Source organism: Muscardinus avellanarius (assembly GCF_963383645.1).
Source record: "Muscardinus avellanarius genome assembly, chromosome: 9".
In the NCBI taxonomy this organism is placed as follows: Eukaryota; Metazoa; Chordata; class Mammalia; order Rodentia; family Gliridae; genus Muscardinus; species Muscardinus avellanarius.
The window spans coordinates 27974072-27998813 of NC_137795.1; the positions used below are offsets into that span (position 1 = coordinate 27974072).

The window sequence follows — 24742 nt, forward strand, 5'->3', positions numbered from 1 at the left end:
TGACTTCTATTCCCATTGCTGTTGTAGACTTTACTCTGTTGAGGAAAAGTACAGAAATTTCACAAAAGGAAAGTAGATAAGTGAAATCAGCCCCTGGGATGACTAAGGAATATTCTGTGCAGAATGAGGAACTCCTGACTTTCTGGATTATAGCTCCAGCTCTCTTAGCATGCCCTGCAGCTCCTATTTGGCTTAGAACAGAAGAAAACCTTTTGTCCAAATCCCAGGCTCTTTGCCGGGAGATATGTGTTCCTAGCGTCTAAAAGGAAGCTTTAAGCACAAATTGCTTGGGCAGAATGGAAGGGTTCCCTGCTCGATTGGATTAAAGAAAGACAAGAAGCATTTTTGGAATTAAAATTTGTTTCTGAGGCATCAGTGTGGACAGCTGGTTAGATGTTTCTGTTCTTAAGGAAAGTGAGTCATCCTCTCTTCCCCCAGAAGTCCTGAGACTTCACAGTTGGTGATTATAGACACTGTTGTGAATATGCGCTTCTAGCTTTCATTTTTCCTCTGCCCGTGTCTACTACCAGAATCGATGTCCATCGTAAAGAGAACGCAGGGGCTGCGGAGAAGTCAATTACCATCCTTTCTACCCCGGAAGGCACCTCTGCGGCTTGTAAGTCTATCCTGGAGATTATGCATAAAGAAGCGCAAGATATAAAATTGTGAGTAAAGTGGACCAACCTGCTATGTTATTTTGAATTTCTCTTGCATAGTCTTGGATATTATAAACAAAGGGAAATGCTATCCTGATGAACTATAGTGGTTGGAGATACTGATTTGGTTATGAAGCATAAATAATTTTGGTTTTTGTCATACTAGGGATTGAGACAGGACATACATGCATGCATGCATATATACATACATACATACTTTTTTGTTTGATTTTAATTTTAAAATAGGATGTCACTAAGTTGCTGCGGCTGCCCTTGAACCTGTGATCCTCCTTTGCAGTGTCCCTAAAACCAACATGCCAGCTGTCAGCAACTTAGTGACACCTCGTTTCCAAATAAAAGATATAAGAAGCCTGGGGTGTAACTCGGAGGTAGAATGCCCCATATAAGGGGAGGCCACTAACTCAAAACCCCAGTGACATTTAATTAATTAATTAATTGATTGATTTTGGTGGTACTCTGGTTCCTGGAAGCTCTTCTACCTCTGGGCTATACTCCCAGACCTATTCTAATATTTTTATTTGGAAACAGGGTCTCTTAAGCCAGCGAGGCTGGCTTCGAACCTGTGCCATCCTCCTGTCTCCGCCTCCCAAGCGCGGGGATTCCAAGCGTGCGCCACCACGCCCAGCCCCCAGTGATATTTTAAACAGTGATAAATGACTCAGAATTCCAAAAGATGCAGAATCTAAAGTAAAAGTTCCCACTTCCTGCTCTGATAACAATTTCCAAAATGTCACCACTGTTGTTGCTTCTGCTTATTTCTATGAGTTATGTATATGACTCCAGGTGTATGTTTTGTCTTTTGTTAGGATTGCACCATTTTGCACTTGTGCCTTGTGTTCTGTTCTTAGGGGGTTAGGAATATGAATTTGAGTAAAAGAATCCACCCTTGAAGGTAGCTATTCTCTGAGGTGGATAAAAAAAACTAAAATGTCAGCTCCTATACAAATAACTTGCTGATGTCTTTTCACCTCCTCTATTCATGCATTGCTAGAATATAGGCTAATTGTCAGCACATTTTAAATGATGCCAAGCATAACATTTCTCCTATGGCAGTAAGTGTCTAATGAGTGGACAGTTTATCAGAGAGCAGGTTCACTTCACCAGTTTTTATGATCGTTTTTCTATCTACAGCACAGAAGAGATACCCTTGAAGATTTTAGCCCATAATAATTTTGTAGGCCGTCTCATTGGTAAAGAAGGAAGAAACCTTAAAAAAATTGAGCAAGACACAGACACTAAAATCACGATATCTCCGTAAGTGTTGCTTTGCTTTTGAATTGGGAAACTTACACAGTTCTTATGTGTCTATGAGCTCAGTGCTGCGTTCTTTGCAGCCGTTTGAGTTGGCCTGTGCCATCTCATTTAGACATCGCCTGCTGTCCATTTCAAACACACACACGCACACTCTTTAGTATTTGGGGTTGAACTCCTCAGCATTCTACCTCTGAGCTTCATCCCCCAGCCCTTTTTAATTTTTATTTTTTTATTTTTTTATTTTCTTGTGGGTCTGGGGATGGAACCCTGAGGAATTTGACTTCCAAGCTACATCCCCTGCCCTATTTTCTATTCTTTATTTTGAAACAGGGTCTCACTAAGTTGCAGAAGGCCTCAGTAAGTAGCTGAGGCTGTCCGCGAACCGTAATCCTCCAGTCTCAGCCTCCCGAATGCTGGGATTACAAACGTGGCCCACCAAACCCGGCTTTTATTTTTTGTTTTGAAACAGTGTCTCAGTCACTGAGGGTCTCACTAATCCTGAAACCTGCGGTCCTCCTGTCTCAGCCTCTTGAGTACAGGGATTAAAGGCATATGCCCCCATGCCTGATTTAACTTCCAACCTATAATGAAAATAGTATCTGGCTAGGTTTGGTGGCACACACTTGTAAGCCCAGTACTTGGAAGGCTAAGACAGGAGGATTGCAGGTTTGGGGACAGCCTCACCTACTTAGTGAGGCCGTCTGCAACTTAGTGAGCCTTTGTTTAAAAATAAAGGATTAAAAAATAGGACTGGGGATATAACAGAGGTAGAATGCCCCTGGTACCACACACACACACACACACACACACACACACACACACACACACACACACACAAAAGTAGTATCCGCTCTCAAAAAACACATAGGTAGAACTAAATGCTTTGCAGTCATATTTTCTAGCTAAAGTCCTGATATTTTCTGACATATATTCCCAAAGTTGAAAATATAGCTAATTTATTATCCTTAGCTGTATAACAAATTATTGCAATATTTGATGGCTTAAGACAGTAGTGAATGTGTATTACTGAGCTGATTTCTGTGTGTCAGGAATCCAGGAGCAGCTTAGCTGGGTGGGTGTAGGTGCAGGGTCTCATGATACTGATAGGTTGATACTGGCTCTTGGTATCAGGCTTCAGCCCCTCTTCACAAATCTACTTGAATGTCCTCAAGAAATGATAGCTGCCTGGTGGCTCCTGTCTGTAATCCCAGTACTTGGGAGGCTGAGACAGGAGGATAGCAGTTTTAAGGACAACCTCCGCAATGTAGCAGGACTCTTAAACAACCTAGAGAGATCCTGTTTCCAAACAAAAAATAGGGATGAGGTAGAATGCCCCTGGGTTCAGTCCCCAGTACCAAAAAAATATTAAAATAAAAAGATAAAATAAATAATATCTGTCTTTTCTCAGAGAGATAAATCATCCGAGAAAGAGCAAAGCAGAAGTGTGTGTGTGTGTGTGTGTGTGTGTGTGTGTGTGTGTGTGTGTGTGTTTTCCTGGGGTGGAACCCAGGGGCTCTTCTACCTCCGGGCTACACTCCCAGACCTATTTTCTATTTATTTGGAAACACAGTCTCACTAAGTTGCTGAGAGCCTCACTCAGTAGCTGAGGCTGGCTTCGAACCTGTGCGATCCTCCTGTCTCAGCCTCCCAAGCGCGGGGATTACAAGTGTGCGCCACCATGCCTGGCTGTGAAATGTGTTTTATAACAGAGCCTCTGAAGCTACACCCAGTCATTTTGTAATGTTTCCAGGGTCAGCCCCATTCATTGTGTATAGGAAGTATGGATAACTGGGAGGAGGTTATCATCTTGGAGGCAGCTACCACACCTGCAGTTCACAAATGCTCTGAAATTATATGGAAAGGCTTTATTTTTCTGGGAATGACCAACCTTAGTTTTCATTGAAAAAGATTGGTAAAATAGTAACACAAAATGCTTGGCAGGACTGGGTTGAGATTGGAGGTCAGAATTATACAGTTCTTTAAGTAGTCTAAGATTTACAGGCTTTATTTTCCTCATTATTTAATTGTTTACATTTTTAGTAAGTTTGGGTAAAAATTAAGGAATAATATCTCATTCATCTGGCTCAGGGTTAGTCTTCAAGATTTTGCTAGTGGTGAAAATGAAAACTTAAACTCTAGGAATATGAAGGAGAGGTGCCCAATATGCTGTGTTTTCCAATCTATGTCCTTACTCTAACTTTCCATGGTGAACATCTCCATGTAGACTTGGGGATGTGATTTGTGGTTGAGTGAGAAGCTCCTGCAGGATCGGGGTTGAGTGGGGAGTTTCCGTGTGTGGCTGCCTAACAATTCTGTAGTCTGAATGGTCACCAGTGGCACATTTTAAAAGCTTAGTCAGGACATTAATTTCCTTCAGGCTTCTGTTACCTAAATTCAAAAATACTGACAAAAACTAAGTTTAGACACAGGAACTCTGACTTGCCATTTGGGGATATTTCCATGCGTTTTCTTTACTTAGTGACCCAGAAAATGCCATTGCACGAGAATGCCAGTTATGCCTAGAAATTGGTCCATGCAGACCAAGAACGTGACTGTTACAGGTTATATATTTTGGTTTCCGCTAAAACTGTACACCCTTCTAGTCATTCCTTTTCAACATGCTGTTAAATTGTGAAAACGGTTCAGCTTTTAAGTGGTCAGGAAGTAAGCTATATTTAAAATGTGGATTTAACTAAACTATGAACACCTAGTAATTTTTTTGAGATGGTGGAGGGGAGATATTTTCTTGTTTCCTGCAGTGTTAGAACTTCTGGATTCCTTCTTTGGGGCTTACTCATTTCCCATCATGTTTGACCAACAACTTCTGCATAATTCTAGGCTCTAGAGTTTGGTTTTAATTGCCACCTATGACTGAATTATTAACTGTGTTCCCTCTGTAATTTCCCTTTTTTTTTCTCTCTCTTTCTCTTCTTTTTCAATCTGCAGATTGCAGGAGCTGACGCTGTATAACCCAGAACGCACCATTACAGTTAAAGGCAATATTGAAACGTGTGCCAAAGCTGAGGAAGAGATCATGAAGAAAATCAGGGAGTCGTATGAAAACGATGTTGCTTCTATGAATGTTAGTTTTAATGTGAATGATACGTCTTTACTTTGATCAGTAGTTAAAAGATGTTTTCCCTTGTGTTAATGGCAATTTCTTGAGTGGTGGCATCAGAAAAAAGCCTCTCCCCTTCCTGGCACTGGTGATTGAGTCCAGGGACAGTCTACCTCTAAGCTACACCCCTGTTTCTTTTTACTTTTATTCTTATTTTTTTTTTTTTTTTGGTGGTACTGGGGTTCATGGAAACCCTTCTACCTCAGGGCTACACTCCCAGAGCCTATGTGTATATATATATAAATTTTTTTTTTTTTTTTTTTTTTTTTTTTTTGGAAGAGGGTCTCTTACTTCAAACCTGCCTGATCCTCCTGTCTCTGCCTCCCAAGCGCAGGGATTACAAGCATGCGCCACCATGCCCTGCTTACTTTTTTATTTTGAAATAGGATCTAAGTTGCTGAGCCTGGCAACAAACTTGCAATCCTCTTGACTCAGCCTCCTAAGTAAAGGATTTACAGGCATGTTCCACACACCTACTTGTTGGGGTGAATGGGAACAAAGAAAGAATGATCAGACCAGAAAGAAAAAGCTTTATTTATGAATAAAACCTGGAAGGAGAGACATCTGACTACTGGGGAGAGGGCCTAGTCAGAAAGCCCACCTCTTTACAGGCTAGAGGCTTTTTATGGGGCAAGGAAGAGGGGGTGGTACAGGAGTAGTCATGTAAGATGCTGGTTGGTGGGCTGGTGACAAGGTCTTCTCAGCAGGACAGTGGTTGGGACATTTCTCTCTCTTTGATCCTTGGTTCTCAATCCTCCTCTACCAAGGCCTTATGGCCAGACCTTAAAGTGCCCACACTACCAAGAGGTGGTTTTAATGGGTTTTTCTCACCATGCCAATAACCATGGGTTGGGAGGGCTGATCTTGTCTAAGCGCTGAGAGCCAAGCATAATCAGGCTTGCCTATCTCTGTGATTTTTGCAAATTATTTAGCTTTTGAGCCTGGCTTCCTTATATATGAGTAAATGCTAATTCCTACGTACAGAAGGTTAATACCTCCCTTACCATGGTAATTCTAGGGACTTTACTATAGGAGAAACGTGGGATTTAGAGTTATGTGATTCCTAGCCGAAACATTTATAAGCTGAAGCTCTGTTCTCTTGGATAATTTACTTAATCTTTCTGGCCTTGAGTTTCTTTATCTGTGAATTGGAGCTATTGTTTATCTTGTGTGTATATAAGCATTACAATACCTAAAATGCCTATAAAAGTCACTATAAAAACTATAGGTTACCAGGTATGGTGGCACACACTTATGATCTTGGGAGGCTGAGACAGGAGAATTACAGGTTCACAGCCAACCTCAGCAGCTTAGTGAGGCTCTCTACAACTTAGTAAGATATTGTTTCAAAATAACAAAAAGTTGGTGTATAGCTCAGACGTAGAATGACCCTGGAGTCAATCTCTAGTACTACCAAAAAAAAAAATATATATATATATATATTTGTTTGTAGCCGGGTATGGTGGTGCACACCTGTAATTCCGTGCTTTGAAGGCTGAGACAGGAGGATCACAAGTTCCAAACCAACCTCAGCAATGTAGCAAAACTCTCAGCAACCTAGTGAGGCTCTGTTTCAAAACAAAAAATAAAAAGGGCTGGGAGTATATCTTGGAGGTAGAATGCCCCTGGGTTCAATCCTGAATACCAAAATAAATAAGTAAATGTGTGTTTAGGGAGCAGAGTGCCATGGTATATGCCTATAATAACAGTACTTGGCATGCTAAAACAAGAGGATCTCAGGTTCAAGGCCAGCCTCAGAAAGTCAGTAAGAATCTCAGCATCCTTAATAAAGACCCTGTTTCAAAACAAGAATGAAAAGCTCTGAAGGCGTAACTGGGAGGTAAACTTCCCTGGGTTCTATTCCCAGTTCTCCCTCCCCAACAGAAGTATACATCGACTTAGGGGTTGGGAGTGTTATCTCAGTGGTTGAATACTTGCTGAGCATGTATGTGCAAGGCTCTGGTTTAAAACCCCAGCATCACAAAATAAAATGAAAAATATGAACAATCCATATAATATGTCTAAGGCTACTAAAGCAAATTATTGATATTCCTTAAAAAATGGACTAGTGCTAAAAATAGAATATTTTAAAAGTCTATCTTAAGCCGGGCATGCTGGCGCATGCTTGTAAACCCAGTACTTGGGAGGCTGAGACAGGAGGATTGCACAGGTTCAAAGCCAGCTTTAGCTACTTAGTGAGACCCTGTTTCCAAATAAAGTATAAAATTGGTCTAGGAGTATAGCCCAGAGATAGAAAGCCCCTGAGTTATACCCCCAGTACCACAAAAAAATAAGAATAAGAAATATTCTTGTAATCCCAGCATTCTGGAGGCTGAGACAGGATATTCGCAGTTTGCAGCCAGCCTCAGCTACTTAGCAAGGCCCTTTGCAACTCAGTGAGACCCTGTTTCAAAGTAAAGAATAAAAAATAGGTCTGGGAGTGTAGCCCGGAGGTAGAAGGTGTAGCCCAGTACCACCCAAAAAAAAAAAATAATAATAAAATAAAATGGGTCTCACTAGGATTCTGAGAGTCTCACCATGTTGCTGAAGCTGGCTGTGAACCTGTGAGCCTCCTGTCTCAGCCTCCCGTGTACTGGGATTATAGGCATGTGCCACCACGTGAGGCTCCACTGGCTTTTTTTTCTTCTTCTTCCCCTTTTCCTATTTCTCTCTTTGGTACAGGGATTCAACTCAGAGACATTCTATCTTTGAGCTACACCGCCAGTTCTATTTTTTTATTCTTGAATTTTAAACAGGGTCTCACTAAGTTGCAGAGGCCTCACTGAAGTAGCCGTGGCTGTCTGCGAACCTGCAATCCTCCTGTCTCAGCCTCCCATGTACTGGGATTTATTATAAGCATGCAATACCATGCTCACCTTCCATTTCCTTTTTTTTTTCTTTTTTTTCTTTTTTTTTTTTGGTGGTACTGGGGGTGGAACCCAGAGGCTTTCTACCTCCGGGCTATACTCCCAGACCTATTTTATATTTTATTTGGAAACAGGGTCTCACTAAGTAGCTGAGAGCCTCACTAAGTAGCGGAGGCTGGCTTTGAACCCCGTGCGATCCTCCTGTCTCAGCCTCCCAAGCGCAGGGATTACAAGTGTGTGCCACTACGCCCAGCTCCATTGGTATTTTTAAGAGTGTCCAAGCCGGGCATGGTGGTGCACGCTTGTAATCCCAGCATTTGGGAGGCTGATACCAGAGGATCGCAGTTCATGGACAGCCTCAGCTATTTAGCGAGGCCTTCTGCAACTCAGTGAGACCCTGTTTCAAAATAAAGAATAAAAAATTGGGCAGGGCGTGTAGCTCGGAGGTCAAATGCCTCTGGGTTCATCCCCAGACCTGCAAAAAAAAAAAAAAAAGAGTGTCCAACACTGAAATCTCAATTTTACTTTTTTTCAGCTCTTATAAAGTTGAACCAAATCAGAATCTCCTTTCTGGATTCCATATCATTTCAATGCTGGGTTTAGTGGTGGTAGTTATCTTGGGTGGGACCTGATCTCCAAAAGACTCAACTTTGTTTTAGGCCTGAAGACCCATCCGTGCCAGGTCTTCCAGAAGGGGCAGTGGTGTCTTCGCAGTGGGCTGAGTGTGCCTCCCGTGCTTTTCAGAGAGCAGCTCTTGTTTGATTGCCCTTCAGCTGAAGCAAGGTGTTTAGACATATTTACAGCGTGCCCACACCATTCAGAGTGCAGTCGTAAGCACTGTGGGCTGCTAGTGAGGGAAAGGAAGGTGGTGTTCCTGGCCCTTGAGATCCCTGGGGCAGCTGCTCTCTAGCTGGGCACACACCAGCCCACAGGTTTAAAAATACCAAAAGATGTAAGCTCTCTACTCAAGTATAGTCACTTGAGACAAATACTTTTTTCCAAAATCTGTCATAATACTATTTCTTTATTAGACAAGTGATCACAATCTGAGCACTGTCACAAATGGTTGCTTTCCCCTAATTCTTTGTCACATTAAAGGACCTTTTTACTTGCAGCTTCAAGCACATTTAATTCCTGGATTAAATCTGAATGCCTTGGGTCTGTTTCCACCCACTTCAGGGATGCCACCTCCTACCTCAGGCCCCCCTTCAGCCACGACTCCTCCCTACCCACAGTTTGAGGTAAGATCACACTGGCCTTGGCTTGCTTTATGGTGGTGTGGGATGCGGGAAATGGATGCTGTCTGACTTTATTCCCTTCCAGTAGTGTGAGGTTCAGGCTTGTTGCAAAAATCTGAATGAGAGCCATGTGCCCATGTGCTCTATCATCGGTTAAGCTAAGGATAGTCACCAAAATTTCAACTAAACGTAAGCCAGGCATGGTGTCATGCGCCCAGTAGTCTCAGCTACTCTGAAATTTTAGATCAGACTGGGAAACCTTGCAAGACTTCATCTCCAAAACAAACAAACAAACCCCAAACTTCAACTAAACATTGAGTCTAAGAAGAGTTGTCATGCGTCATCTGAAGGTCTCCCGCGCAGCTAAAGGCAGTCTGAGGTGGCTGGCGTGCTTGTGCCTTGATGTTAATGCAGGTGGAGTCGGGGCGAATCAGACTCCTCTTCGCTCTATCTAGGTCTCTCTTCTTGCCTGCACAATAAAAAAAAAAAAAAAAACCTGAACTAGATGGATCATCTCAAAAGTTTTCAGTTCACACATTTTAGTGTCGTTAGGTTTTAATATCTTTAGGTTTGAATAATACCAAAAGTGGAGAAAGAGACCAAAACAGAAATTTGAGAGTATGTGTACTTAAATTCTAAGCTGGACGTGGGCACACCTCTGATTCCAGCACATGAGAGGCTGAGACAGGAAGATCACAAGTTTGAGGCCAGCCTCAGCAACTTAGCAAGACAAGGCTGGCGGTATAGCTCAAAGGTAAAATGCTACTGAGTTCAGTCCCCAGTACACCCCTCAAAAAAATTCTAGTATGCCCACTAGTTTATTACAAATGGGCCCATTTCTCATAGAATGAGTTTAGGGCAAATATATCCCTAATATTTCTTTGTAAAGTGATACTTCCTAAAAGCTATAGTGTGCTGATTATGTAAAGTAACTTTGTGCTAGAGAAGGTCTCATTTAACATATATTTCTGCTAATTGCCTACAGAAGGTTTCCATTTGGGCAGGTTACTTAATATTTCTGTTCCTCATACCCCGTTTGTATAATGGAGTGTCTCTTTCCTTCCTTTTCTCTTTTGACTGGTGACAGGCTCCAGTCAGCAAAATCTCTCAGGCCAACAAAACATTGTGTGTGTGTGTGTGTGTGTGTGTGTGTGTGTGTGTGTGTGTGTGTGTGTGTGTGTGCGCGCGCGCCCGCACATGTGATGTTGGAGATTGAACCCAGGAGCATTCTGCCTCCAAGCTATTCCCCCAGCCTCATTTTTTATTTATTTATTTTTTATGTATTTATGTATTTATTTATTTTGTGGTACTGGGGTTCCTGAAACCCTTCTACCTCTGGGCTACACTCTATTTTTTATACTTTTTTATTTGGAAACAGGGTCTCTTAAGCCAGCATGGTTGGCTTTGAACATGTGCAATCCACCTGTCTCCGCCTCCCAAGTGCAGAGATTATGCGACCACGCCCAGCCTTTATGTATTTATTTTTTTGTGTGTGTGGTATTGGGAATGGAACTGGAACCCAGGTGCATTCTCCTTCCACGCTACACTCCCAGCCCTATTTTCTATTCTTTATTTTGAAACACAGTCTCACCAAGTTGCAGAAGGCCTCACTAAGTAGCTGAGGCTGACTGTGAACCTGCGATCCTCCTGTCTCAGCCTCCCAAGTACCGGGATTACAAGGGTGTGCCACCATGCCTGGCTCCAGTAGCAAAAATTTCTTAAGTATATTGTTAGCTAATTTAGAGAAATAAAAGATTATGAACATTCTCTGGATTTAGTCAGTTTTCTGATTTAATAATATGGTTTGCATATTGGGTTCCTGTCTAAAAAAATGAATGTTTTTAAAAAGTGAAATTACATTAAGAGTTTATATTTCTGAAGCACTTTTACAGTCTTAAGCAACGGTTTTATTTTAAGAATAAGGAGGAGCCGGGTGTGGTGGCACACACTTATAATCCCCGCCCTTGGGAGGCTGAGACAGGAGGATCGTGCAGGTTCAAAGCCAACCTCAGCTACTTGGTGAGGCTCTCAGCAACATAGTGAGACCCTGTTTCCAAACAAAGAATAAAAAATAGGGCAGGAGGTGTATCTCGGAGGTCAAATGCCCCTGGGTTCCATCCCCAGACCTGCAAATGAATGCAGGAATGAATGAGGCCAGATATGTTTACTTCCTCTCCAGAAAGTAAGCCAAGAGTAAATATAAGGAAAAGCTCCCCGGAGTAACTAAGTCATCTCAGGTGCAATTAGAAGCAGCCAGTGAGAACAAAAGACAGAAAACTGCCAACAGTAAAAGTAGAGACATTGCACCAGGACGAGCTGAGCACGGCTAACTCACTGGTTTCGAGAGCAGGCTGAGGAAACGCCACTGCTTACAGGGACAAGATACAGTTGATCTTGGCAGGCTGTGTTCTTTGCAGAGGAGTGGTGAGCAAATTACTCTGTGTTACTGATAAGTCAGAATCCTCAAATTCATACTTCCCTTAATTGTAGAAGATAGTAGCGCTCAAAATGTTAAAGACAAAAGAAGAAATGTAATTCTGTCATCAGCCTGGCTGGAGCAGTTGATGAACTGTGTATGGATAGCATGTGTTTGCTAAAAGATTAGTCATCTTTCTGCAGTTTTAAACCATTGCCAGCTTCCTCTCTCTATTCTAGTCTTTAAAGAATGTGTCAGAAATCATCTACAGGATTTAAAAGTAGAAAGAGAGACTATTTTTTTCTTTCTGTCTTTTCCTACAAAATGGAAGAAATCTTTTCTCCTATGGGTTAAAGAAATACACACACACACACTCTCTCTCTCTCTCTCTCTCTCTCTCTCTCTCTCTCTCTCTCTCTCTCTCTCTCTCTCTCTCTCTCTCTCTCTCTCCTCTCTCTCTCTCTCTCTCTCCTCTCTCTCTCCTCTCTCTCTCCTCTCTCTCTGCCAGGCATGGTGGTGCACGCTTGTAATCCCAGTATGTGGGAAGTGGAGACAGGAGGATCACAGGTTCACGGCCAGCCTCAGCCATGAGTGAGGTTCTCAGCAACTTAGTGAGACCCTGTTTCCAAATAAAGTATAAAGTAGGTCTGGGAGTATATAGCACAGAGGTAGAAAAGCCCCTGGGTTCCACCTCTAGCACTACAAAAATAAATAATATATATATATATATATCGTTGCAGGTTTATCTCAGAGGTAGAATGCCCCTGGGCTCAATCCCCAATACCATTGGAGAAAAAAAACCCTCAAAATTACCTTTTCTTTGTATAATTTCATAAGTAGATAATACTTTATTATATATTTGGCATCTATTTTCTTCAAAATTATCTTTTATAATAGACAGCTGCTAATGGGAAAATTGCTCTACTTTGAACTTTTTCTTCAAGAATGTTCAATGATATAATCACAGTGATTCTCAGGAAATTTAGGTCAGTATTATTTAATGTGCTATCCTATTAAATTCCTACAATTGTACCAATGACACCCTATATAATCATATTTTCAGTGAAGAATCCATCAAGAATTACACATTGAGTTTAGTACATCTCTTTAGACTTCAAGATCTCAAATAGCACTCTAACTCGATTCTTCCCTTTTTTAATGACATTGACATATTTATTTATTTATTTATTTATTTATTTATTTATTTATTTATTTTTGCAGTATTGGGGATTGAACCCAGAGGCAGTCTACCTTTGAGCTATACTCTCAGCTTGATTTTATTTTGTATTTGGAAACAGGGTCTCACTAGGTTGCTGAGTCTCCCTACTAGCTGAGGCTGTCCTCTTTTTTTTTTTTTTTTTGGTGGTGGTACTGGGGTTTCTGGAAGTCCTTCTACCTCCGGGCTACATTCCCAGAACTATTTTTTATACTTTTTATATGGAAACAGGGTCTCTTAAGCCAGCACGGCTGGCTTCGAACCTGCGCGATCCTCCTGTCTCTGCCTCCCAAGCGCAGGGATTACAAGCGTGCGCCACCACGCCCGGCATGTCCTCCCTTTTTGTGCAGTGCTGGGGCTTGAAATAGGGGCATATTGTGTCCAAGACACACCCTCCAACCCGAATTTTTGTTGTTTTTATTTGAAACTGGGTCTCATTAAGTTCCAAAGGGCATTACTAAGTAACTGAGACTGGCCGCAAACCTGTGATTTCTCTCTCTCAGCCTCCCAAGTACTGGGATTACAAGCATGTGACACCACACCCAGTTTAGCGTTGATATTTTTTTAAAAAATCTTTGCCAGTGGTTTGTAGAATGCTTTATTTTCCCTTTTTTGCAGTACTGGGAGTGGAACCCAGGGGCATTTTACCTCCGAGCTACACCCCCAGCTCTATTTTTTTTATTCTTTATTTTGAAACCGTCTCACTGAGTTGCAAAGGGCTCACTAAGAAGCTGAGGATGTTCACGAACCCGATTCTCCCGTCTCAGCCTCCAAAATGCTGGGATCACAGGTGTGTACCACCATACCTTGCTTCATAGGGTGCTCCTAATTTGGATTTGTGTCATTTCCTCCAAATAATGGGGTTTAGGTCATCTTTGGGGGCTTTCTCAGAGAGCTGCATCAGGAAGTAAACGGCGTCCCTTGGCTCCATTGTTGCTCATACTACGTTTGACCGCAAGATTAAAGTAGTGCTTGTCAGGTTTCTCTCTGTGAGGAATAACTGCTCCGTCGCACTGAGAATCTGTATCCCCTCCATCTTTCACCCGGTGAGCTTCGTTTCTATCATTGACTTTTGCCCAGATCATCTACTGCTTTTTTTCCTTTTCTTTTATTCATTCTTTGACTCTTCTGTAAAGTACAGTATTAATTACTCCTTGCGTTAAGGGGAAATTCCCAGCCCCAGAGTTACATAAGAAATTCTCTAGGCAATTGAATTGGATTGCCCCAGGGATAGGGGCAAGATCCAGGCATTAGTTGTTTGGGGTTTTTTTGGGGGGGTGGCTGAGGATGGAACCCAGGGGCATTCAACCTCCGAGCTACATCACCTGCCCTAATTTTTATTCTTTAATTTGAAACAGGGTCTCACTAAGTTGCGGAGGGCCTCACTAAGTAGCTGAGGCTGTCCGATCCTCCAGTCTCGGCCTCCCAAATGCTGGGATTACACATGCCCGGCTCAGGCATTAGTTTTATTGTTTGTTTTGTTTTGTACTGTGAATTGAACCCAGGGGCTTTCTATGACTTCGAGCCACAACTTGGCCATTTTTATTTTTATTTTTTTACAGTTGAAACGAGGTCTCACTAAGTTGCTGAGGCTGTCCTCAAACCTGCAATCCTCCCATCTCAGCCTCCCAAATACTGGGATTAGAGGTGTGCACCATCACACCTGGCTGCAAGCATCACTTATAATGTAGAGGCCACAAACCTCTGTGGGATCCTGCCATGTCTGGTTTTGCTCTTCTGAATTGATACTGGCATGCCGTAAGTATCAGCTTGGCTTGTTTTATAAGAAAAAGGTGGCTAAAGTGAGTTTTCCTTTTTCATGAGAAGAACTCAAGGGTGTGCAGACCCCTGGCCCAGGATGGCGACTCAGGCTCCTGACATTGGGTGGGATTCCTGCAACAAAAGGAATAAAGGATCAAAACTTGGTGTCAGCATCACATAAAAAATTCTCTGCGGGCAGCTGTTTACCTTCCTCTGGCATTGTCCTGGCCAGATACAACCCTGGCCTTGTCTACGAGCTGGGAATGGGCTCCACAGGGTTGCAGTGTGTCCATTAAACACAGTCTATTACCAAAGGAGAATAGATGTTGGGAATAGCTGTTTGACTCTGCCCTTTTGAACTTAGTGTTGTTACCTGTTAAAAGGAACTTCCCAGAGCCTGGGGGAGCAAACAGACTTACGTTCTCTCAAGAAGAGGCAAGCTGGGCATGGTGGCACATGCCTGCGCGTGGGGGTTTGAAGCCAGCTTCAGCAGTGTGGTGAGACCCTGTTTCAAAAATTAAAAATAGCCAGGAGTGGTGGCAGACACTTGTAAGTAATCCCAGTACTTGGGAGGCTGAGATGGGAGGATCTCAGGTTCACTGTCAGCCTCAGCAACTCTCAAAATAAAAAATAAAATAGGGCTGAGGGTATAGCTCTGAGGTAGAATGCCCTGGGTTTAATTCCCAATGCACACACAAAAAAGTTACTTACTTAATTAGTTAAAAATAGAAAAAGGAGTTGGGCGTGAGACACATGCTTGTAATCCTAGTACTTGTCAGGCTGAGACAGGAGGATCACAGGTTTGCGGCCAGCCTCACTACTTAGTGAGGCCCTCTGCAACTTAGACTGTGCTTCAAAAATAAAGAGTAAAAAAATAGTGCCGAAGGTGTAGCTAGGAAGTAGAATGCCACTGGGTTCGATCCCCAGTACTGCAAGAGGGAGGGAAAGGAAAGGGCTGGGGGCAGAGCTCAGAGGTAGAATGTCCCTGTTTCAACCTCCAGCACCACTAAACAAACAAAAGCAACAGATTACCAAAGCCTTATCGATTTCTTTCCCTATCACTGTTTCTTATATCCCTTTTGGCTACAATTCTTTTTGCTTAAGAACATGGTGATAAAGCCGGGCTGAGGCCAGAGGATCATGGTCACAGACAATCTCAGCTACTGAGTGAGGCCCTTTGCAATTCAGTGAGACCTTGTTTCAAAAGTAAAAAGACTAAAAGATAGGGCTGGGGTGTAGCTCAGAGGTAGAATGCCCCTAGGTTCCATCCCCAGTACCACCAAAAAAAAAAAAAAAAAAAAAGAACACGGTGATACCGTTTTTAAAGTACTGGATTAGAGTATTACTGGTTGACAGGCTCTGAGTATTTCTGAGCTGTCCCTCTGCGTCCTGGAGTCTGTGATTGCTGCCTTGATGTCCTGCAGGCTAAGAGATCTGTGTTTGTTTTAAATGGGCAGTGCCTGCCAAGAAGTAGGTTTGATGGCTAAATGTTCCAAAGAAGCTGGCTCTGTTTTGATGTACTATTTCCTGTTTCTTTTACAATTGCTTTATAGATTCATGTCTTCTCATTCCTGCTTGGTGGCATCAAAGTGGAATGCTGTATCTTTTCTTTGGATAAATTCCTCGCCTTTGTTCCATTCCAAAACTTTGCCCACTCCTCGACAACAATATTCTCTTTTTCCTGGCATCTGCCAAGCTGATTTTCCAACGGAGCCAATGGGTTCCTTCTTCCAGCAGACAAAAAGTCTCTAATTTCTGATTGGCAGCTGGCTCCTGCAGTGTTTAATTGGCAAACTTCTAGTGTATGAATGACAGGAAATGCTCCTTTCAGAAATGCTCAAACAGTAGGGAAGAGGGGCTTGGCAGTGAGCGAAGCAGCGCAGGAGCTGGAGCTGGGTCCGTGCACACTGCGAGCTGATGAGCGTGGCAGCTTGCAGCGAGGTTGGCAGCAGTCAGCCCAAGGCTGTCATCGTGTGTGCGCGTGTGTGTGTGCGTCTGGGGCTTGAACCCGGGGCTGTTCTACCTCTGAGCTATATCCCAGCTCTTTTTATTTTTTATTTTGAATCAGGGTCTCAGGAAGTTGCTGAGGCAGGCCTTGAACCTGTGATCCTTCTGTCTCAGCCTCCCAAGTACTGGGAGGTCAACATGCCTGTCTTCATCATTCTGATAGCCTCTTTGGAGTCTTCCTGTTTCCAGAATGATAATGCCCTTTCAGGTTAGCAATTCCAATTTTAAAACCTTAAAATGGCTAACTTTGTGCTTATGACAGAACTGGGAAACACAACACTTTCTTTTAGGTCTTAGTTTAAAGTACTCCTTAAACAATTTTTTTATTAATTGACAGGGATTTTTATTATTTATTTGTGATACTGGAGATTGAACCCAGGGACATTTCTACCTCTGAGCTACACCCCCACCCCCTTCTTTTTCTTGTTCTTTTTTTTTTTTTTTTTTTTTTTTCAGTATTAGGAATGGAACCCAGGGGCGTTCTACCTCTGAGCTACACTCCCAGCCCTTTTTTTATTCTTTGTTTGGAAACAGGGTCTCACTAAGTTGCAGAGGGCCTTATTAAGTAGCTGGAGCTGGCCAAGAACCTGCATTCCTCCTGTCTCAGCCTCCCAAGTACCGGCTTAACCCAGGGGCATTCCACCACTGAACTATGTCCCTAGCCTATTTATTAACTCTTTGCACACATCTATTTCTTCTAAGAGGACTTGGTTACTAAGTCATAGGAACTTTCTTTGCTCTTTTTTTTTTTTTTTAAAGAACTTCAGTATTTTTGTTCACGTCATAGAGTTGAGTAAACTTGGTTTTAGTTCCAGACCAAAATCCATTTAAAAACAAAAGCAAAAAACCCCAGGAACACTTATTTTATGAGCCAAAGGGCAGTGCTGGCATTGGTCCAGGTTCCTGGGCTGATCTTGCCGGCTGGCACACGCATCTCCAGACCTTTGTGACGTCTTAGATTTTGTTCCCCACAACGTGAATACACTTAACCTTACTGTGTGTTCATACTTGTATCTCTTCACGTTAGATGACTAGGAATTACTCACTGGCAGGCTTCCGCAGCCCTGCAAGCTTTCAGGGAGCAGCTTCACTCTGTTGTTCAAAGCCATAGCACAGTTTGCCAAGGAGTCCAAGGGAAGTTTTGCCGATAGGCATCTGGCAGAAATCCACTGGGAAGCAGCTTGAGTCTTGTGAATATCTTTCAGTGCCAAAGAATACATCAAGAAAAGGGTTTGTTTTGCTTTTGTAGTACTGGGGATTGAACCCAGGGGCATTCTACCTCCAAGCTACACCCCCCAACCCTTTTTAATTTTTTTCTTTTTTGAAACAGGGTCTTGCCAAGGTTTCTGAGAGCCTCACTATAAGCTGAGGCTGACTTTTAAGCTGTGATCCTCCCATCTCAGCCTCCTAATTCCTAGAATTACAGACATGTGCCACCAAGCCTAGCTAAGAAAAGAGGTTTCAGAAGAAGAGTTTAGGACAGTGCGGCTGACGACTACCTTAAATGCAAAGAATGGGTGGAAAGGATGTTTTTGTTTTGGTTTTTCCCAAACCTCATGGACTCTTGCTCACAGGTGAAAGAGGCTTTTTATAACCACTGTCTAGCTGCTTAGCTGTGCAAACAGAAAATGAAATGACTTGCTTATCCAGGATGCCAGATCCTGAAAAACATGGCTTCTCTGCTGAATCCACATACCTTAGTGGAGTGAACCACACTGCCAAGTAGTTGGGATTTGATATGAGCTGTCTAGTGTCCGCACAGGAAAAGTTCCTTGAAATTTTCTGAACGGGGTAGTGTTCACGAATGTCTTCACTTCAGATATCTGACAGTCGGCTTTTCTTCAGATCACTGTTGCAAGGGTTCACGTGACTGCTGCTCGGGCCAGGGCATCTTCTCCTGGCTCAGGAAGCTCTGGGCTTCCTTCAGACTGCTTTGTCTACCTGACAGGTTCTGTTGCTTCTATTTTCATTCCTGTTTAGGCCATTTTTATTTCTTCTCTGGTAGTGGGGGTTGAATCCAAGAACACTCTGTTACTAAGCTACACCAGCAACCCTTTTTATTTATTATTTTGAAGTAGGGTCTCACCAAGTTACTGATCTGGCCTCAGACCTGCAGTCCTTCTGTCAACCTCCCAGCTCCTGGGATCTAGGCATGCGCACGGCACCTGACCCCGTGCAGAGCACCTTTAAATCTGTGTGTTGATTCTTCAGTTTCCTTTTGTTCCTTTTCACCTTTCTCTCCTGGTGGCCATGCCTCTTCTAAAACTTCACAATGACTTCATACAAATTCATTCTATCTTATTTTATTTTTATTGGAGCTTTGTAGTCATCTTAATGGGTACAAGGTGGTCGAGGCATACACGCACACAACTCTCACTTGGGCCCCTCCCCCCAATGTTTGGCTTAGTGATGGACTCTGATCAACCCGTTCCTAATTTTTGTCCTGGATTTGTTACGTCTCACACTCCCACCCCTCAGATCAGCAGAGCAGAGAACTTAGCGGCCTTCCGCGCTGTGTCAGGAGGAGGGGCTGCTGCTGTTCAGCGGCTGAGGCTTCAGATGGTTTTCTCTAGAGCGCGCTCACAGCAGCCACCTTTGGCATCTTCTCTGTGAAGATGGGCTGAGGCTGTGTGTTCAGGCTCTAGGCCTTCTTAAAGGATGTTTCTGAGGATGATGCCAGCGAAGTTACTTTCCTCTGAGGAGATTTAGAAGTTGGTCTAAACTGCAGTGGAGCACACCTGTAATCCCAGTACTTGGGAGGCTGAGACTGGAAGATCGGAGGTAAGAAGGTGGTCTTTACAATCAATTCAAGGAAAAGGGTGGTTTGTGTGCACCACCACACCCTGCTTTTATTCTTTATTTTGAAACAAGGTCTCACAAAGTTGCAGAGAGCCTCCCTAAGTAATAGAGGCTGGTTGCAAACCCAGAACCTCCTGTCTTAGCCTCCCAAGTACTGGTATTTCAAGCGTGCACCACCACACTCGGCTAAGGAAAAGTTTTTACTAGGCAAATGAATGGTGGTTTTTTTTTTTTTTTTTTTTTTTTTTTGTGTGTGTGTGTGTGTGTGTGTGTGTGTGTGTGTGTGTGTGTGTGTGTGTGGTGGTGGTACTGGGGTTCCTGGAAGCCCTTCTACCTCCGGGCTACACTCCCAGACCTATTTTTACATTTTTATTTGGAAACAGGGTCTCCTAAGCCAGCGTACGCGGCTGGCTTTGAACCTGCGCGATCCTCCTGTCTCTGCCTCCCAAGTGTGGGGATTACAAGCGTGCGCCACCATGCCCAGCTGAATGGTTTTTCTTTTAAAGACTTGGTAAGTCATGGAACTGATTGTTTTTTATTTTATCAGCAGTTTGGAGGCTTTACTGCCACATTTGCATAATAACAGCATTTCAAGCTTTTTCTGTACTGTTGAGGTCCCTATGCTCTGAGTTCTTCACTGTCCATTGTTTTATCCATTTTTAGATTATTGTGTATTTGGGGGTTTTTTGTTTGTTTTTGTTTTGGGCAGTACTGGGGATGGATCCCAGGGGCATTCTACCTCTGAGTGACACCCCCAGCCCTATTTTTATTCTTTATTTTGAAACATGGTCTCACTGAGTTGGAAAGGGCCTTACTAAGTAGATAATGCTGGCTGCGAACCCGGATCCTCCTGTCTCAGCCTCCCAAATGCTGGGATTACAAGCGTGTGCCAGCACGCCAGCTTATTTATAGTGTATTTTGTATGTAGCATGTAATTAATTCTGGAACAAACCCCAAGAAACAAATAATTATGTAATCCTCATTGAAGTACTGTTGTGGAGATCTGAGCTAGAGTTAGTCTAACTACCAAAGAGGTTTTTATTACCAAGCCATAAACAATAAAGTGCTGTGTGCCAAAATATTTTATAGATGGTTTTAGTAATATAAAAATATTTAAATCCTACCCTGCTTTAAAGAAATTGGTCCCATTTAATACAATTTTCTTGGTATAAGGTCTAGAATGACAGATTAATACTAAGACACAAAATAGTTTGTTTGGCATCAGCATTAATTCAGTAGATCTGTTGAGTTATAAAATAAAGGCCTTGGGCTAGGTGTGGTGGCACAACACACTTGTAATCCCAGTGCTTGGGAGGCTGAGAGGATCGTACAGGTTCGAAGCCAGCCTCAGCTACTTCTGAGGCTCTCAGCAACTTAGTGAGACCCTTTTTCCAAATAAAATATAAAATAGGTCTGGGAGTATAGCCCGGAGGTAGAAAGGCCCTGAGTTCCTACCCCAGTACCACCAAAAAAAAAAAAAAAAAAAAGTAAGAATACTAGAAAAAGAATTCTGGAGACAGTAGTTCAGTCTATCCAAGGTGACATATCAGAAAACCATCAGAGATGATAAAATAGGTCTAGTAAAAAAATAAAGGCCTCAAAGGGTCAAATAATGCAGGGCGGTTATCTGACATACTGGAGACAGTGAGGTATAGCCCCTTCCCAAAAGAGTTACTATTCTTATAACTTGGGAGGACTGAGGAATGAAACGATTTTATTTGGTGTCTTTGGGTGATGACGAGCAACCGAAGCTATGGGCCAAGTGCAGGTCAGGGCCCCGCCGAGCTTCACAGCGGTGGCAGAGCCTCCTAGGTAGGTTTGTTCTGAAAGTGCTTGTAGAGCGGCAGGGGCTTGGTTCAGTGGACAGCCGTGATGATGCCTGTGGTGTGTTATGCTGTGCTGGAAAACATGGGCATCACCAAAGAAGTTATCAAGCCATAGAGACTGTACTACAAGTGTGACTCATCTCTCTACAAATCGCTGGAAAACAACCCAGTGACTAGCGATGGGTAGGTCAGGAATACTTCCTAAAGTTGCATTTTGGGTCAACTCGTAGGAATGTGACGCACAAAGTGAGGATGAGGATGAAGGAAGAGACAGGAAAACAGCGTCCGTGAATTTTTATTTGAAGGAAATTAGGCATTGGGTCCAGATTAATAAATGGTTTTTTCACAAAAACGAAAGGATGGTTTATGCGCAAATGATTTCTCACTTCCTTTAATAAGTTAATAGTCCTTAAAATAAATTGACATGATAATTTAGAAATATGTCAGTTTTAAAGTTTATGCTTTTTTCTTTTCTTTGTGGTATAGAGGATTGAACCCAGAGGCAATCTGCCTCCTAGCTATCCCTCCAGCCCTTTTTAAATTTTTGTTTTGAAATGGGTCTGGCTAGGTTGCTGAGAGTCTTATTTGCTAAGTAACTAAGGCTGGTCTTAAACCTGTGTGGTCCTCCTGTTTCAGCCTACCAAATACTGGGATCACAGCCATGCACCAGCATGCCTGGCATTTTTATAGTTTTTTTTCCCCTGTGGCATGTCAGTCTTTTATTATGGATAGAACAAACTCAGTGGATTTCAAAACAACTAATCTGCTGCCCAGGGAAGTCCCAGGAAAGTCGAGGGAGATGGGCCCTCAGAGACAGGTCCCCAGTGCCTGGGCCGGCCAGGTCGTCCTTGGGCAGAGGCCGCCTCCGGATGTGCTGCAGCATCTCCAGGCCTTGGGCCTGGCAGGGGGGCTGGCTCCCCAAACTCCAGATTATCTTCATCAGCCGCACCTGGCCCTGAACGGCCCCACCACAGTGACGCGAGTCTGGCCTGTGGCTGTGACTCGCAGCTCCAGCTGAATGAGAGTATGGCTGTGCACCCCATGTGAAAGGTCCAAATCTCCAGGGCCAGATACACACTCCTCCTGCCCCTCTTCCATGTGGAACACCATCGGAGGGTGAAGTGCTCAAGCTCAGCCCACCATACTTTCCTGCCCAGGTGCTCATCCTGGATTCCAGAGGGCAAGTCCAAGCAGCCCCTGGGACATTTTTATAGTTTTTGACCCTGTACCCATCTCTTTCTTTCTTTCTTTTCCTTCCTTCCTTTCTTTTCTTTTTCTTTCTTTTCCTCCTCCTCCTCCTCTTCCTCCTCCTCCTTCTTCTTCTTCTTTTTTTTTTTTTTTTTTGCAGAACTAGGGATGGAGCCCAGAGGCATTCATACCTTCAAGTTATACCCCCAGCACCATTTTTTATTCCTTATTTTTAAACAGGATCTCACTGAGTTGGTCCTCCTGTCTCAGCCTCCCGAATGTTGGGATTGCAAGCGTGTGCCTCCATGCCTGTCTTCTTGACCCAGCATTTCTTTACATAATTTTTTAGAGAAGTATTTATACAAGGGCACAAAGACATGTTTAAAGATTTGATTGTGACAGATCGGAAGCTGAATTTTCTGAAGGTTTTAATAAAAAGCACTCTCAGATCTACCAGTAAAATTAACTGTTAGGTGAAGTAAAGGAATTGCAAAACTGTCACTGTAAAGTGTCTCAAGCGTGCGTGAAATGAGTGTTCACAGGAGAGAAAACAAACCTGTTGCTTTCAGTTCCTCCTTCCATTAGAACATCGTTCTTAATCCTCAGTCATCCTTGTTCAGCCATAAAGCAAACTTTCAGTGGGCTGTCTCTGCGTAGCTCTTTTCAGCATATTGATCACAGTTTTAAGCATTTGCCAACTACACATAAGAACTTTCTTTAGACTCAGAGAAAACCATACAAATCCAATCAAAAGAAGCCTGATAGCCAGGCATGGTGGCGCACGCTTCTAATCCCAGCGTTTAGGAAGCTGAGATAGGAGGAGTGCTGTTGGTGGACAACCTTAGCTACTGTTTAGGGCCTTTGCAACTTAGACCCTGTTTCAATATTAACAAATCAGGCTGGGGGTGTAGCTTGGAGGTAAAATACCCCTGGGTTCTTTATTTTAAAATTATTTATTTAAAATTCTTTAATTTACTTCTAAGAATATATGCCATAGAGGTGTTCAAACAAGGAAACAAAAATTTGTGTACAAAGATTTGATTGAAGCATTATATGAATTAGTTGAAAACTGGAAACTATCTCCATATGCTACAGGGATGAGATAAATCAGGGGAGATGTTATCTGTGTGTGGGAATACTCTCAGGAGAGTGAGCAGGGACGTGAGTGACATGGGAAGATAGCCAGCGTGTACTGTTAAGGTCACGAAGCTAATCAGAACAAATTATTTGTCCGTTTCTTTAAAGTTACAGCCCTACCCCCCATGAAAACTGTCTGCCTGTTTCCAGTTCTATGTCTGTCTTCTCACTTGTCATTCTTTCTGAGCATTTGGCTTGAAAGAACTAACCAGAGCCAGACGCATGCCTGTGATCCCAGTACTTGGGAGGTGAGATGGGAGGGTCGCAGATTCCAAGCCAGCAAGCAGCAGTCACTTAGCAAGAGAGAGGGGGGGGGGCAGGGGGAGGGGGAGAGAGAGGAGGAGGAGGAGGAGGAGGAGACAGAGTGTGTGTGTGTGTGTGTGTGTGTGTGTGTGTGTGTGTGTCTGTCTGTCTGAGTATTGAACCCAGGGGTTCTTGCTAAGTTACGATGGCCTTGCTGAGTCACTGAGGCCAGCCACAAACCTGCAGTTCTCCTGTAGCAAGACCGTTTTAAAGTAAAAAAAGGTGAGGTCTAGCTCAGTAGTAGAACCTTCCTAGGTTCAGTCCCCTGTACTACAAAGCTGTTGGGGCTTGGTACTTTGTTTAGGTGCCACTCTACTTATTAGCTAATTTTAGAGTTACAAGTTATTTGGTTTATAAGTTTTTCTAACTGGTAATTTTTGGACAAATTGTTTTTATATTTAGTAAATAGGTTTATTTGCATACCATATACTTGGTATCATTTCTATCATCCCCCCCCCCCTTTTTTTTCAGTACTGGGGATGGAACCCAGGGACATTCTACCTCCAAGCTATACCACCAGCCCTATTTTTTATTCTTTATTTCTTTGAAACAGGGTCTCACTGAGTTGCAAAGGGCCTCACTAAGTAGCTGAGGCTATCTGCGAACCGCGATCCTCCTGTCTCAGCCTCCCGAATGTTGGGATTACAAGCGTGTGCCACCACACCTGGCTTCTTGACAGTTTTAAACAAGTAGCAACAAGAATCTGGCCCCCACAATTTTTCAGCAAGATTAATTTTCTGAATGTGGCCAGATGTTCCAGATGGCTACATATTCCACAGTGGTTGCAGCCTGTTGAGTCATTTTTCCAACAAGGCAACCTGTATATCCAGATTTTATGTATTTTTTTTTCTTTTTTGCAACTTTGTTATTTACAGCTGAATAAAATTCCATTGTGTACATATCCTACAGTTTTGTAATCCATTCATCTGTTGATG

At 43.0% G+C, this 24742-nt stretch overlaps 1 protein-coding gene across 1 annotated transcript in view; it reads left to right on the forward strand.

Annotated features, from left to right (window-relative positions):
- The window catches only part of IGF2BP3 (insulin like growth factor 2 mRNA binding protein 3), a gene marked incomplete at its 3' end in the record, with an annotated part of 156289 nt that overhangs the window by 120436 nt on the left and 11111 nt on the right, over positions 1 to 24742 (forward strand). The window contains exons 7-10 of the mRNA XM_080701008.1: positions 531 to 665; positions 1809 to 1931; positions 4878 to 5013; positions 9032 to 9157. Of these exons, the coding sequence (XP_080557134.1) occupies positions 531 to 665; positions 1809 to 1931; positions 4878 to 5013; positions 9032 to 9157 (520 nt within the window). The remainder of the gene's footprint in view (positions 1 to 530; positions 666 to 1808; positions 1932 to 4877; positions 5014 to 9031; positions 9158 to 24742) is intronic.